The sequence below is a fragment of the Oryza brachyantha genome, chromosome 10 (genome assembly GCF_000231095.2).
Source record: "Oryza brachyantha chromosome 10, ObraRS2, whole genome shotgun sequence".
Classification (NCBI taxonomy): Eukaryota; Viridiplantae; Streptophyta; class Magnoliopsida; order Poales; family Poaceae; genus Oryza; species Oryza brachyantha.
Window position 1 is genome coordinate 13894861 of NC_023172.2, and position 17204 is coordinate 13912064.

Here is a 17204-nt window from a genome sequence, read left to right on the forward strand (position 1 = left end):
GAGTTATTAAATGAAATGAAATCAGCAAACAGCCTGTGTATATATTTGCTTAATTGCTTTGGTTCCATTCTCGTGTCCTGACCTTGCTCTGTGGAAACACTTACATCGTACGTACTGCTGCTGCTGATGTATCCTTTGGTACGCCCCATGGCCCCAGTATCTCCCGACAATACGGGAATAAAATCGGCGAGAGGACCGCCCAACCGCCGGCCCCATAACGTCTCTCTCACGGATTCGGATTAAGTAACATTACCCTGTAACATTCTGGACGATATCGAGTCATTGACACGTAGAACCTATATATACCTGGACCCACGTGGGTTTCATGTGTCAGTGATATTACGGGGCAATGTCACTGGTCTACGTCCCTCTCTCACCGGCATCCCGCAACCACTGGAGTGGAGCGCAGCCGCGCGTGGTGACACCTCAACCGCGGCAGGCACGGCGCCAAGCAAGGAATCGCCATGGCCACGGTGCGTCGCCACCGCACACCGAGCCGCGGAGGAGGAACCACCCGGTGGTCGTGAGATGAAAAAGAAAAGGAAGAAGAAAACGGGTGAATTTTCCGGAGAATTCACGGTGGGTGTATGATGTGGCCTGTCCGCCTGTGCGCTGCACACAGCAATCGTCACCGGAGAAAAGCTGCGACGGCCGGAGCAGAAGGAACAGTGGGTGGTACTACAGCACCCGTGCAGCACTGATACGGCCATACGGGCAGCGGCAGTCAATACAGTACTCACATCACAGGCGGGCCGCGGACAGAGATTGAACATTTTGAAAGCAATTAAACAGAGTCGATTAGACTCTCTCTCTCTCTCTGGGCAATGGGATTATACTCAGTTTGAGTATGGTTTAAACATGCTTATCTAGCATTGCGGAAGTGCTGAGCATAACAGACAAGACAAGAGACAACCTATCATTAGGTTCCTATTCTCAAGAGCACAGATGATCATCCTAACCCTACGCGAAAGAGGAAAAGTTCCACATTTCCATTTACGCATAGCGGTAGTATGACTAGTTAAAAAGTAAGCCTTTGGTTTATACCGATTCATCAAACAAAGATGAGTAAATTTCATAATCCTGCTATTATTTTGTCAAAATAATCACTTTGCTACTACAGGTTCAGGTATATATTTTACAAAATTGCAACGACAACAACAAACAATTTATCATGAAACTATTGTGAAAATTAAATAGACAAGAGAGATAAGGGACGTAATCAACAAGGTGAATGACTGTCCATGATAGATGTAATTGATGATGGTGGAACCGTTAAGAGAAGACAGTGAAAACACAAGATTTTAAATTCAGTTATAATCGTTGACTTCACTCCTATTACGACCAACGGAAAATGTTAGAGATAAAATATATACGGTTAGAGATAATATAGTTTAATAGAATATATAGAGATAAAAAATAAAATCCTAGAGATATAAAATAAAATATATCACATAAGAGCAAGTTTAATAGTATAGCCAACTATTACATCTATAGTCAATCTAATAATCAATTTATACAATAGTTACCTAAAAACACTAATATATAGTCCCACATATCATACGACTAAGCATTTTGAAACCCGTGTTGTAGCTATCTACAAATTAGTACCCACTGCTCTCTCCTCTCTTTTTTTTTAAAAAAATATGTTTATTGTACCTGCTATAACATATTCCTTCCCGTTTCCAAACGATCCTAGAACTAATCCCTTTTTTGACCTGGGAACACCAAGGCAACAGGAGGCGACCAAGATGATGATGAGCTTAAGCCCAAAAGCCTAACAAAACGTGACACAAACCGGAGCACGCCGTCACCTCCCGACGCTAAAAAAGCCCACACATTGTGTTGGCATCTTTAGCAAGCAGGAGTAGCCATCAAATCACGGACTTCGAGTTAGGACACGAGGCTTTGTTTGCTCATCATGGCAAAGGTTCCCGAAAGGCTTGCAACGGGGTGCTTCTTCCTTCAAGATAAGCCATTCCGACAAACAAACTCTTTCGTTAGTTCCACGGCACAGAAGACACAATTGCAATTAGGTATGTTCTCTTCCTCCGCAAATTTTCGGCACGATATTTTCGCTTTTGCTTGTAAATCTAAATTTAAATTATCAATTTTAAATTTAAAGTTGATTTTAGTTTTTTAATCATAATTTATTTTTAGCTTTTATTTTTAAATCACTAAGAACACGTATATAAAAGTGTTATTTATTTTTCGTTTCGCTAAGAGAAAAGTCAAACCATCATAATTTTGCTTCCAAACAACTAAACGATATATTTCGTGTAAATAATTTCTGTACTATAAAAATTCTTTATCCGATTTTTATAAATGGGTCCTTAGTATTTGGACATGCTTTATGATGCACGAATTTTATGCTAGGCGAGTATATTTTTTATATGAAGCAGAAAAAATTCTTACGTACAAATCATAACCCTTTGAAGGCACGTCTCTAACAAGGGTACGTGATGTAAAATATCCAATTTGTTGCTTAAATAATGAGACTTATTTTTGGCTCCTCATGCCATAATTCTTGGGATAATTTTAGAGATCACACAAAAAGAAACAAAAACTACAAGTAAAATATATCCCATTTTTTAGGGTTTGTTTGGTTCTTAGCCATTTGCAACCATACCAACATTTTGGCAATGGCAAAATTGGTCACTCCCAGACTTTTATGGTAAAATTTAGCTAGCCTATTCCCAAAGTTGTATTGACCTATTCAGCCAAGCAAATACAGACGACAAAACTTATTTTTGGCTTGTTAATAACGGGTAGAAACCGCACAAGATCATAATTTTTAATTTGCTAAACTATATTCAATCCTGAAGATTAAAATCGGCATAAAGTGAGCGCACAGACGTGCTGTGCATGCATAGGTGTGAGGCTGTCAGCCCTTTTCCAACCTGCACACAGTTCAGCAAGCAAACTGAAACAATTCATACCCAGCAAACAAAAAAAAAAGGCTGGAACAACTGAAGGACACCTGTGCAGTGGCCGGTCCTCCTAACTCTCACAAATCACATTTATTATTCACATTATACAAACGGACGCTAGCTGTGCCGTGCACAAGCTTGTGAACGACATAAATAAGATAAAATTCCAGGATATTACACACAAAAGTAGTTGCTGCATACAACTAGACAGAAAAAAAAGGACTTGTTCAAATCGAAATAAAAAACCTGTTAATAAAGGCAGCACCGCCGCGCCCGACGCAATGATCGGACACGGAGCTTAGGTCAGTTCCCGAACGGCAGTGCGCTTAATCCATCATGCATTAGGTCGCATAAAACTATGCCATTAATCTGCTAATCATGATTACTAGATGCTAAACAGAAGTGCCTGATGAATCATTTCTCTGAGCACCATTGTTTAACATTGCAAGCACTTCACAGCTATGCACTATCACGAACTTTTTTCTAGTTAATGCATTAGCCTTTAGCCTCTTGTAGTACACATGAATTTTTCTGAGGAAATTGCAATTATAATTCTCATGTTCTAATAAACAGAGCTATACAATCTTATATATTTCTCTCTCTCTCTCTCTTTAGATTAAGCAACAAACGAACACAAGTTTAACACCTGAAAGCAGACTGATTGGAAAGTTGCAACCACAATGGAGAATTGGTTGGAGCATGTACTTGATTTCCTTTCTGCGATCAATCAATCATTTGAGTTAGATAAAACAAAGAGAAGGTGGCCCCACCATTCAGAGACACATGACTGGGCCAAACGCGATCGCCGGCGAGTGTCTCGAGGGCTGCCGGCCGGCCGGCGATGGCGCGGTGGTCCAGATTAGCACCAAACGTGGCCCTTGCCTGACCTGACAAAGAAAAATGGTTGGTACCGATGCTGATGCGTAGTGCAAGCCGCGCTGGACATATCAGTGTGGATTTCGTTGTTAGGCAGCAGCGCCGTGCTAACTGCTAACGACCGTTCCTAGGACCAGCACTAGTGCAGTACTGCCAGCACTCCCAATTTTTCGTCAGAGATAGCCAATGACCATGTACGGATCTTAAAAAAAATACTAGAAGGAACGGGACGAAAAAAAATTGCTTAGATGGCGCAGAGGCTTCAATGGCGCAGAGGGGCTGCCCTCTAGCCCCGGTGGTAAATCCGCCCATGGTCCATGTGCAATTTGAATGTAACAATATTGCTTGATTGTTGAGCTGCTTGTCATCTGTACTAATATAAAAAGGAGGAGTTGGAATTTTTCTATGTCCACCCCCAACAAATGTACACATGATTGACTTAAATCGATTTTCTACCGTTAGATATAGATATCCAATGGCCAAAAATGATTAGATGTGTCTCTGTTGCAATCCTACGCAGGACACACCCCTCTAATCACGCCCTCCATGCCGTTAACTAATCCTCCTCTCCGTTGTCCACCACACTGTCTCTTCCCACAAGCCGATACCATTCACCGTAGATCGTACCGACGATCCCGTTTGCCACCGGCCACACCCACGCTCCTGTCCACTGCCGCCGGCCGTCCCCGACGCTCCCAAGCTGACGCCCGCTGTCGGTCGCCCTCCACGCTCCAGGTCACATCCACACCACGCTATTCATGTGATCCATCTCAGTCAGCTATGCCAATCCTCAACTCCACCTCTTCTATACGTGATTCTTCGCTTACCTCGCCCGACAACATTAGGTCGTCATCTCGATCGATCTCCCAAGTATGAACTATCTTCTTCACATGCCACTGGACTGCCGATCTCATACTTTTGCATGGTGTTCAACTGTTTATGTTTTCTGGTAATGTTTACAAACTGCTTGATCCCTCAGCAGTAGCAGTTGTATGGTTTTGAAAGATTCGTCGCAGCATTAACCGATGGATTTGGTGTTGTGTGTTTGGTTCCATATGCAGTATCCTAACTAATGGATTTGCTACATATCAATTTGTACTATCTATTCCATGTCTATATATTATATTTGTTTCCAAATTAAGGTATCATGAAATTGTTGTATATATCTTAAGAGCCAAGATGTCATACTAATTGAGCTTAAGCTACCACTTTGTAGCAGTGGATTTAGCCATTTAAGAAGAGCATCAGGTGGTGATTAGGACCTCTAGAGCTGGTGATGTGATCGGCGCTATGTCATCTTTCTGAACCTATGTTGCTTGTTTACTTACTTTTTTTGTCATTGTATAGCTTACCATAGCTCCCAAGGAGACAATTTGGAGATGATCTCATTAATACAACAGTGGGTAACTTTCTGGTTTACTTAATTCTAAGAATTGTTGCATCCTTGTTTTGGTATCTTGCAATAGATCTTTGTGTGCGGGATACATTCCAATGTAAATGAACACCAATTTACTCCATATGGGGAAATTGGTTATGTGCAAATTCTTGTAGCAACCTTTGTGGATTTGTCCAACTTACTAGCAGGTTAATAAATTCTTCAGGGTTTCTTTGCTAATCATCTTTACCTAATTCATATTTGGCCTGATTCCTTGTTGCTTTGGTTAGTTCATTTTATTTCCATGTCAAACATTGAAGAAGCCATCCAAGTGCTGAATCGGAGCTGTCACCGGAGCAGCTAGCAAGCTTTCATGGGGTCATAAATACTGACCAAAACAAATAAATTTTGTGTCAATCGTTGAATTATTGGATGTTGATGCTAGCTGCAGCCTGCATGCGCATAAGTTAACCCCATCTAGCCATATAGGGATACTCCGCTTATGTATATTGTTAGAAACAAAGGCACAAACGAGACACGAATTTAACGTGGAAAACCCTTGCGGGAAAAACCACGGGCGCCAACCGGCAATAATCACTATGAGGATATGATTACAATGCAGGGGAAACGATGAGAACTTTTTTCTTCCCGTGCAGACTACAAGAGTATATATAAGGGGAAAATCTAAGAGTCCTAGTAGGATTAGGCGAAAGAATCTTATTAGGAAACTAATCCGACTCCTAGTAGGAAACAACTGGGAGAAACCTACTAGGAAACTAATCCGGATATAATTCCAGTTACAATTCGGATCACATATTTAACAATCTCCACCTTGAGACGAATTTCCTCTTGTAGCATCAAAATCATCAATCACCAATATACACCTCACAGGTCAAATTGATTGCGCGCCAAATAGTCTCTTGGACTATACCGTAACACCAACCAAGCTTGAGCAAAGCTCAAACTTAGTGGCAGGAACTGACTTTGTCATCATGTCAGCTGGATTATCATGAGTACTTATCTTGCATACCTTAACATCACCATCAGCAATAACACCTCGAATAAAGTGATATCTGACATCAATGTGCTTAGTTCTCTCATGAAACATCTGATCCTTTGTAAGGCAAATTGCACTTTGACTGTCACAAAATATATTTATGCAAGACGTAATTCCACAAAGCTCAGTATACAAGCCTCTGAGCCAAATAGCTTCTTTGTAAGCTTCAGAAATAGCCATGTACTCTGCTTCAGTAGTAGATAAGGCAACAATTGCTTGCAAACTTGTCTTCCAACTAACAGCACAGCCTCCAATAGTGAAAACATAACCTGTAAGCGATCTTCTCCTATCCAAATCTCCAGCAAAATCTGAATCCACATAACCAACAAGTCCATCTCTAGACGTTCCAAACTACAAACGAGCATTAGAAGTACCACGCAGATATCTGAAAATCCATTGAACTGCTTTCCAATGCTCTTTGCCAGGATTAGCCATGTATCTACTGACAACACTCAATGCATGTGATAAGTCAGGACGCGAACATACCATGGCATACATAAGTGAACCAACTGCTCTTGAATATGGAACTCCAGACATGTACTCAATATCAACTTCTGATTGTGGACAAAAATCTGAAGATAATCTGAAATGTGCAGCTAAAGGAGTGCTTACTGGTTTTGCATCATGCATATTGAAGCGACGAAGGACCTTTTCAATATAACCTTTCTGGCTAAGATACAACTTGCCAGACCGTCTTTCTCTGGTAATTTCCATACCGAGGATTTTCTTTGCTGCACCTAAATCCTTCATCTCAAACTCACTACTCAGTTGTGCCTTCAATTTTGCTATCTCTGATTTGTCTTTTGCAGCAATCAACATATCATCAACATAAAGAAGCAGATATATAATTGAACCATTAACCTCTTTAAGATAAACACAACTATCAAATTGTGATCTTTTGAAATTCTGAGAAAGCATGAAAGAGTCAAATCTCTTGTACCATTGCCGAGGTGATTGTTTCAACCCGTAAAGGGACTTATCCAACCTACAGACAAGGTTTTCTTTACCAGGAACAACAAAACCTTCCGGTTGCTCCATATAGATGTCTTCTTCTAACTCCCCATGTAAAAAATGCAGTTTTCACATCTAATTACTCTAGTTCATAATCATGTATTGCAACGATACCAAGTAAAGTGCGAATTGAACTATGCTTCACAACTGGGAAAAACACATCATTGAAATCAATACCTGAAATCTGGCTATATCCTTTAGCAACTAACCTTGCTTTATATCTTGTCCCATCAGTTGGAGATATACCTTACTTTCTTTTGAAAATCCACTTGCAACGGATAGGTTTCTTCTCCTTTGGCAATTCCACCAATTTCCAAGTATGATTCTTTTCAAGTGACTCCATCTCGTCATGCATGGCAGCTATCCATCTATTGCTATCGGTAGAAACAATAGCCTCAGAATATGAAGAAGGTTCTGCATTACCTTCGATTTCTTGCGCCACACTCATAGCATAAGCAACTATGTTCGCTTCTTCGATCAATCTTTGAGGGGCTTTAATATTTCGCCTAGCTCTGCCTTGTGCAATAGAGTATTTTGGTGACTGCTCAACAACAGAAGAGTCTGACTTTTCAATAACCGGTGCATCTTGGTTACTAGCAATATTCTCTTTTTCTGGTACATGTACTGAACTAATCAAGTGCTCCACCTGCACGCTTGCTTTCTGCTGACTCTTAACAGGAACATTAGTAGAAGATTTATCATTCAACATAACTGTTTCATTGAAGATGACATTTCTACTAATCACAACCTTTTGGGTTTCAGGACACCATAACTTGTAGGCTTTCACACCAGAAGGATAACCAAGAAATATGCACTTAATAGCTCTAGGCTCCAATTTACCGTTGTCAACGTGAGCATAAGCAGTACAACCAAATACTTTCAGGTCTGAATAATTAGCTGGGGAACCAGACCACATCTCAATTGGAGTCTTCTTATCGATGGCATAACTGGGTGAGCGATTAATAAGATAACAAGCAGTGGAAGCAGCTTCCGCCCAAAAACGTCTAGGTAAACCTGCATTTGACAGCATACAACGGGCCTTTGAAATAATTGTCCTGTTCATACGCTCAACTACGCCGTTCTGTTGAGGTGTATGAGAAACGGTGTAGTGGCGCACAATGCCTTCTGACCTACAATATGATTTAAATTGCCTAGAACAGAACTCCATCCCATTATCAGTACGAAGGACTTTCACCTTTCTTTCAGTCTGTCTTTCGACCATAGTCTTCCACTCCTTAAATACCAAAAAAGCTTCAAATTTGTGCTTTAGAAAATAGGGCCAAACTTTTCTCGAATAATCATCAACGATAGTCATCATATAACGAGCACCTCCAAATGACCTCTTACGAGCAGGACCCCATAAGTCAGAATGCACATAATCAAGAATACCTTCAGTAGTATGTGTGGATGTGGTAAACTTCACCCTCTTGTGTTTGCCAAAGATACAATGCTCACAAAATTTCAACTTTCCGATGTTTTGTCCATCTAGTAATCCTCTCTTGCTCAATTCTGCCAAACCAATTTCACTCATATGCCCGAGACGCATATGCCAAAAATCGGAATTCGATAATGAATCGGTAACTGCAGCAACATTACCTACTATCGTAGTACCTCGTAGATGGTACAAATCGGCAGTTTTAATATCAGCTTTCATCACAACAAGAGAGCCTTTTGTTACCTTCAAAATTCCGTCTCCACCGGAATATCTGTACCCTTTGCGATCAAGAGTAGATAAAGAGATGAGATTTCTCTTTAAACTGGGAATATGCCGCACATCTGATAATGTTCTAATGCAGCCATCAAACATCTTGATCTGTATAGTACCAACGCCCGCAACTTTGCAGGGCGTATTATCACCCATCAAAACATTACCACCTTGTACAGGTTCATAGGTGGTAAACCAATCCCTATTAGGGCACATATGATAGGTGCATCCAGTATCAAGAAGCCACTCGTCACTGGTTTATACACAACCAGCATAAGCAACCAGTAATTCTGCATCTGGTTTATTATCAGTAGCAACTGCGGCTTTACCTTGCTCTTCTTGCTTACCTTTCGGTTTATAATTTCCCTTGTGCTTTTCTTTGTTCTGTAGCTTCCAACAATCGGAAATATCATGTCCACCTCTCTTGCAGTATTTGCATGACTTATACCTGCCTCTGGATTTTGATCTCCCACGGTAGCCACTAGAACTTTTGTCTCTTGATTTGTTGTCTGTGTTCTTCTCTTGTTGCCTGCCCCGAACAATCAAGCTTTCTGGTTGTGAGTTAGATCCTTCAGAAGGTACCATCTTCTTCATCTTTTCTTTGGCTTGCAAAGCATCATAAACTTCTTGCAAAGTTAGAGTATCACGACTATACAAGATAGTATCTCTGAAATTTGCATATGAGCTAGGCAATGAGCACAACAGAATAAGGCCTAAATCCTCTTCATCATACTTTATCTCCATGGACTCAAGGTCAGCAACAATTTCCTTGAAAGTGGAGAGATGATCCATCACAGACTCATCATCTTGCAACTTGTGCAAAAATAACTTTTGCTTCAAGTGCATCTTGCTGGTTAGATCCTTTGTCATGCATATCTGTTCCAGCTTCAACCACAGCACGGCAGCTGTCTTCTCCTTAAGCACTTCCTGCAAAATATTATTGGATAGATGAAGATGGATATATGCCATAGCCTTACGGTCTCTCTTCTTCTCATCGTCGGACCAATCATTTGTCCTTTTGCTGTTGAATCCATCAAGTGCATCATCCAGATCTTGCTGTGCAAGAATTGCACGCATCTTCACTTGCCACAATGAGAATCTTGTGTCTCGGTCCAAAAGAGGTAGATCATACTTTAAACTCGCCATTGGGAATAAATCCTGAATCTGTTGGTATTAATATGTTGAACCCAAGCAGATACGCGAAACTCCAGTGCTCGGAACGATGCACAATAGTTGATCTGACAACTTTTGGGCACACAAGATCGGGTAAATGTAGCAATTAAATCTGGAAAGAAAAACGATACTGTTACTGTAGCTGTACTATAGCTGCTACAGTAGCGCGGATTGGACGGCACGATCTGATGGCTTGTCCTTGGAACGATCAATTTTTCTCCTGCGTGCGTGCGTCTGCTCCTTTCTTTTTCTTCTGTGCGGACGCGACGTCGAGTCGGAGTCGCCGCCGATTCCGACCTGATCTCGACGGAACGGCGATTCTGTAGATCGCCGGAAAAAGCCCGGTCAGCGGTAGCAACGTAGCGTAGATTAATCTTCGCTGCTCTGATACCACTCGTTAGAAACAAAGGCACAAACGAGACACGAATTTAACGTGGAAAACCCTTGCGGGAAAAACCACGGGCGCCAACCGGCAATAATCACTATGAGGATATGATTACAATGCAGAGGAAACGATGAGAACTTTTTTCTTCCCGTGCAGACTACAAGAGTATATATAAGGGGAAAATCTAAGAGTCCTAGTAGGATTAGGCGAAAGAATCCTATTAGGAAACTAATCCGACTCCTAGTAGGAAACAACTGGGAGAAACCTACTAGGAAACTAATCCAGATATAATTCCAGTTACAATTCGGATCACATATTTAACATATATTATGTGACTAGCAGCAGTAGCAACCCCACAGCAGGTATGAGATTGAAAACCCACTTAGTTATCCAACCTTTTCTCATCATACACTATACAAGAACACCTTTTAAATTTCAACTTAGCAAACAAGGATTGATGTAGCTGCTTTGTGACCGACTGCCACTGTCGGTTGATTTTTGTAGCCACTACAAAGCAAACGAACATTGGTTGTACGTGAAATCATCCTTTCACTGTATTGCCAATAATTAACCATTAGCTAATCTTCATCCCACAATTGCGCACGCACCGTTCCCTTCTTTTTAGGCTCCCCAAATCATTAGCCAGTTTTTCATCTGTTTATACATGTTATGTTCCATTGCTTGCTTGCGTCTCAGGTATCATGAATTATTTTGTCTTCTTTAGGTCGTCAATCTGTTAATCTTTTTATGCCTCATCTTTTGGAGCTTACAAAGTTTGATCGGTCCTATTTCTTCATTTCACAATTTCCAATTCGATCTCTCTTCTCTCTTGGAATGAGGCAATTATCCTTATCCGAGAAATAAGGAGTTGGCTGATCTACGTTTAGTCGTTCTTGCTCATCACGAGGTGGTCAGCTTCTCCCTCTATTCCTTGTTGTAATGCTATTCCTTGCTCTAATGATGCTTATTTATCAACTATAATAGATAAATATACGGTCTTCTTTCTCTATTCATTGCTGTAATGTTGTTTACTTATCAATTATATATAGTAGATAATTGTACCTTTTTTTATTGCAAGTATGTATGTAGCTATTAATTTTTTTTGTCTCTAGCTAAACTCATCCCATGACGGACAATGTATTGATAATCTATTTATCAAATATTATCATAATGACTGGTTTAATAGTTTCGTGGATTCCACTGGCACACTTCCTGAAATTATGCAAATTTAAATGAAGCTTTAATTTCTGAAAATATCCTAGCGCTTAGGACTATATTTTTCTACTACCATTATTCATACATACATGTATTCAATTTAATTTGTAATGGTCTCATCGTGCCTGGTACGATAACTAGTTACAGTAATAATTGACTAATTGAGACCACGATGTTGCCAAATGTAAACACAATCTCACCTGTAATTTGGATGCCAAATGTGCAATTCCACATGTTCTAAATTCTAAACACTAATAACACTGTACATCATATGCAGAGCAGAAAGGTAAGGCTCGAATGCTTTTGGGTTTTTTTTTTCCTTTTTGCCTCCATTTGCACTGAGTTTGAGCCATCATTTTGAATTGGCTACTACACTACAATTTACAATTCCCAAATTACAAATGAGAAGAAGAACAAATTTAAAACAAACCGTGATCAAGAGCGAAGACACAAAAAATTGAAGAGAGCAAGTGCAAAATGTTTCCTTTGATTTAATCACCGGTCCTTGTCGGCGCTGGCGTCACTGCCCCGGCCGTTCGCCGACGCCGTGTCGTCGACGGGGACGACGCCGCCGTCCTTGCGGCTCCTGATCTTGATCAGCCCGTAGAGCTTCTTGAACTCCCTCATCGGCGCGTCCTTCCCGAATCCGCCGCCGCCACCGCTCGGCGATTGGTCGGCCGCGCTGGCGGCGCCCGCCGCGGAGGCCTCGTCGAGGTGACCGGACCATCTCGCGGTCAGCCTGGGCGGCGGCCGCGAGGCGGAGCTCGTCCGGGGCTGCGGCGGCGCCGGGGCCGGCGTCACGTGCTGTAGCGCGCTGATGACCGTGCGGAGCGCGCGGCTCGGGGAGCCGCGGTTGGAGAGCATGATCTCGCCGAGCTCGGCGGGGCTGATGCGGGCGCCGGCGGCGTGGAAGCCCTCCTCCACCTGCGGGTACAGCTTGTGGTCCTTGAGGCCGAGGTAGTTGCTGGCCAGAGTCTTGAAGCCCTCGAAGTCGCACATGGTGAAGTGGATGTGCACGTCCAGCCTACCCGGCCGCAGCACGGCCGGGTCCACGCCGTCCTTGTCGCCGCTCATGGTGAACACCATGACGCGCTCCTCGCCGCAGCAGGACGAGAGCCCGTCCATGAAGCTGAGCATCCTCGACGTTCTTGCAGCGGACGTCTCCCCGTCGCCGCCGCGGAGGTAGCGGTCCAGGTCCTCGACGAGGATGAGCGACCGCGGGGTGGTCTCCAGGAGCAGCGCGCGGAGGTCGTCGCAGCCGCCGCGGGACAGGTCGATGTCGTAGACGTCGTACCCCAAGAACCTGGCCATCGCTGCGGCGAACGTGGATTTCCCGGTGCCGGGCGGGCCGTAGAGAAGGTAGCTCCGGCGCCACGCGCGGCCGAGCCGGTGGTAGTACGCCCTGCCCTTGAGGAAGCTCTCCAGGTCGGCGCGGACGCGGGCCTTGAGCTCCGGGTCCATGGCCACCGTCTCGAGCGTTGCCGGGTGGGTGAACGGCGCGGACGCCCACCTCGGCGAGAGCGCGCCATCGCCGCCGGTGTTCGCGTAAAGCCTCAGCTCACGCCGGCGGAGCTCCATCTCGTCGGCGACGGACTCGACATGCTGCAGGTACGGACGCAGCACGCGTGTCCGGTCATGGCGACGCACACGCAACACCAAGCGCTCACGGCCACCGCCGCCATCGCCCGCCGGCCCGGCGTTGGTCCACGCGAGGCGCGCGCCGAGGAACGCGTCGTGCGCCGTGTGCCCCGGCCCGAGCTGCAGCGAGAAGTCGTTGGTCTTGCACGCCGACGACAGCACGCAGGCCGCGTCCGCGTCCTCCAGCGCCGGCAGCGCCGCGACGTACGCCGCCGCCTTCCGGAACAGCGGGTTCTCCACCCCGCCGTCCCCGAACCGCGGCACCTCGTAGTACTGGTACGCCTGCGCCCACTCGTCGGCCCACCGCCACAGCCTCCCCACCGCGTGCGCCACCGACTTGTACGACAGCACCACCCGCAGCGCCACCGCCGCCACCGCAGCGTACGCCAAGATCCCCACCACGCCCACCCCGCCGCCGCCTCCGCCCTCCTGCGGCATCCCCTCCGCCCCCAAGGTGGGTGCGCGTCTGTGCGTTTTTGATTCGGTCGCGTCGGTTTGTTCGCTTCCGCGAGACGGGAGGGGGATGCGAACCGGAGAAAATCGCGAGGTTTTTATGGTGGCAGACGCGACGCGAGGCTGACGATTTGGTGGTGCGCGCGCGCGGGTCAAAGATGGCGGGGACGATGAAGGCGGACAAAGTGATTTCGCCTCGTTTCGACTCTTTTTTTAATTAAAATTTGTTTCTTTTTGTGGTGGTTTGAAGCTGTTTGGACTTCTCTGGTGATATGTTTGGTTGATTTTCTCATCTCTACTTGGGCTGGTGGTGTATTGGAGTGGTGGAGGCTGATCGGGATGGGTAAGTGATTGACGAATTTCTGCATTATTTACCTGCTCGTTGTGTATTCGGATTGAACTTTGTCGTGTGTTTGGTTGATGTCGAGAAGTTTACTCCCTGCGTACAAACAAAATCAACGTCTAGGATTTAAATTTTATTCAAAAACAATTAATTTCTACATTTACACTTGTTATTGACACAAAATCGAGAAAAATCTCTCTTCAATAGCCCTTACAGTCTTAATTCGTCCCTTCCAAAATAAGTTATTTTTATGAGCACGGCGTCCCGTTGGACAGAATAATTAAAAAACATGTATACAACAGTCTAGCGTCACGCAAAGTCATTTAACAATCCGGTCCGAACGAAATGCAGTTCTTTAGTCTTTCTGTATTTTTATCCCTCAAACTTTGTCGTAAAACGAAGCTAATTATCCACCTTAGTTTGTTCACTTATTTTCTCTCCTCAAGCAATCAAAATATTTATTTATTATTTTCACTTAATTTCTTAATTTTATAAAATCTCTATAATACTTATATTTTAGAATAGGAAGGTTAATCACCAATACCATTTTATTATTACTAAGGGATATGTTATCCATTATTTCTAGCTATTAAAATATCTAGTGATTTTGGTAATCTTTTTTAAGGACGGAGAGAGCATCCATTTGTTGGCTTTGTACAAATTTTGAGGATCGAGGTGTGTAGGCTGTACACATCGCAGCAATTGTATTTTTGGGAGGAGTTGAAACTGTACCCATCAAGCATTGCACCCAACAATTGTTCGCAAAAAAAAAAAAGCGGCAATTGTCAAGGTAGTACAAAGATCATCACAAATACAAAACCTCTAAAATAACAGCCAACCACCATGAATTCGACTTGCCGAGATAAAAGCTTTCCACTAATACGAGATCAACCATGTGTACCACGTCTCTGCCACGGACAAGGATGGCGAGCACAATAATGGCCATTGTAATCTCTCGATTTGGATATGACAGGATTCCAGCAACAACCAATTCGGAAGGTTCGATACCCTGTCCTGGATGTTCTTTTCGATCGTTCGGCCGCGTACACACCGCGTCGGAGTTTGCTTAAGATCGTGTTTTAGGGTATTTTATTAGCAGCGGGAATGGTAAAATTTAGATCTAACTGTATATATATTTTGTGAAGTATATTGACTATTTTATATAAAACTTTGGTGAATTTATCTATTTTAACATCACATGTGAACGCAAATTTATCAAAAAATTTATATATTTTATTAATAAATGACTCACAATTACCTTAAAAAATTCTGCGTTTTAAGTTTCAAAGTTAGGCTGCTGCCTAATTTGGACTGGCACACCAGTTTAGCGATCACCACTGTGGTTTAGTTTGGTGCCTAACCCAGAGGTTACTTGCCATTGGTGATTAGTACCATCCATATCCAGCTATCTACTGTCGGTTAAATTTTGTCGGTTAAATTTTGGTTCATATTTTAATATTTATTCCGTTCTAAAATGTAAGTGTTTAGCATGCGATTTGATCATTCCTATCACCGTGAATTTGTATAAGCTTTATGTCTACATTTATAGTAAATTGATTAAATCTTTTATAGGTAACTATAATTTGAACCGTGAAAATATTTTATCATTAACCTTTTCAAGTGCCTAATGTGATCCGCGTCCTTCTTCACTTCCTGCAATTTGTAACAATTCATGAATGGAAAGCATCGTTACTGCGTGGATCATTGTACAAATTTACATTTTTCTGTACGAGGACCCTGGCCTTTTCCAAACGAACCAGTTTGAACTTTTTTTTTCTGTGTGAAAGACTTCCTCTCTTCCCTTCCCTCTTTCTTATGCTTATAAGTCAATTTATAAATTTTTAAGTTTAAACTTAGAGTTATTTTTTGAGTTTTCTATTATATTTATTTTTTAACATTTGCTTTCAGATAGTTAACAACACGTAAAATTTTTATTCATAATTTTTTATTTTTATTTGTAAATATACCGTTTGCTTTTTTTTTCAAAAAGACAATAGATTAGCCTCATTTTTCCCTATATCGAAAATATTTTTTTCAGATTAATTTGCGTCACTGGCGTATGCTTGACAACGAAAATGAACGGACACCATAGAAGCTTCAAACAATTCCGCCTGCTCAGCTCAGCACAGCTTAGCTAGCTAGACCAGTTCTTTCCCTGCATGGTTTTCTTTGTGATGATCACGTCGTTCTCCTAATCAGACAGTGGGCTTAATGTCAGCATTACACACTAGAGAGACATATAAAACGAAGATCAAATGTGCCTCGGCAAACTGTTTCTGTGTCATTAACTGTTGACCATCTCGATGGGGGCAAACATTCTATATAAAAGTCGTAGAGCATGTCAACATTTTTGACAGTGGAATAAACACACCCAAATTTGCCGTCGATGATTTTGACGCAAATATAGCCGAAATTAAACTTGGTGAACTGCTGCTAGCTTAGGGGCTTTTTAGTTTTCAAAAATTTTTACCCAAAAACACCACATCGAATCACATAAATAGAATATTAAACATAGATAAAACGAAAAACTAATTACACAGTTACGTGAGAAATTATGAGACGAATTTTTTAAACCTAGTTAGCGCGTGATTAGTCATAAGTGCTACAGTAACCAACATATGCTAATGACGGATTAACTAGGCTTAGAAGATTCGTCTCACGGTTTATAGACCAGCCGTGAAATTTATTTTTCCATTTGTGTCTGAAAACCCCTCTCGATATCCGATCGAACGTCTACCGTAAATTTTCGTTTCATCCGAAAAATTCCGAAAAATTAGACTTATTTTTGTCAGCCGAAAGCAGGTAGAATTACCGTGCCTGCATCTCGGAAAGCAATACGAGAAGACGTGTCAAGCACGTGGTTTTTTGTAGGGAGAGACCAACCCTTTTGACGACGGGTCAGTTTGTTTATACCCAAGTGTTTTAATGAGTCCTGAACGGCCCAAGATCGGTAGGTGAACTTTTGATTACCTAACAAGTACTACGCATGCACTACTACCACTACAGTAGTCGCATGAGTATATGTCACGAACAGTGAGTCAGAGTG

At 42.7% G+C, this 17204-nt stretch overlaps 1 protein-coding gene across 1 annotated transcript; it reads right to left on the reverse strand.

The window, feature by feature from the left end:
* Positions 1–11899: 11899 nt before the first annotated feature.
* Positions 11900–13866, reverse strand: LOC102717285 (AAA-ATPase At2g46620-like). Its single transcript, XM_040528279.1, has one exon. The coding sequence runs from the start codon at positions 13798–13800 to the stop codon at positions 12220–12222; it is 1581 nt and encodes a 526-aa protein (XP_040384213.1). The 5' UTR covers positions 13801–13866; the 3' UTR covers positions 11900–12219.
* Between the last annotated feature and the right edge of the window lie 3338 nt (positions 13867–17204).

Excerpts from the sequence above, each read along its gene's own strand:
- LOC102717285 (XM_040528279.1), bottom strand. The coding sequence starts at position 13,800 with ATGCCGCAGGAGGGCGGAGGCGGCGGCGGGGTGGGCGTGGTGGGGATC.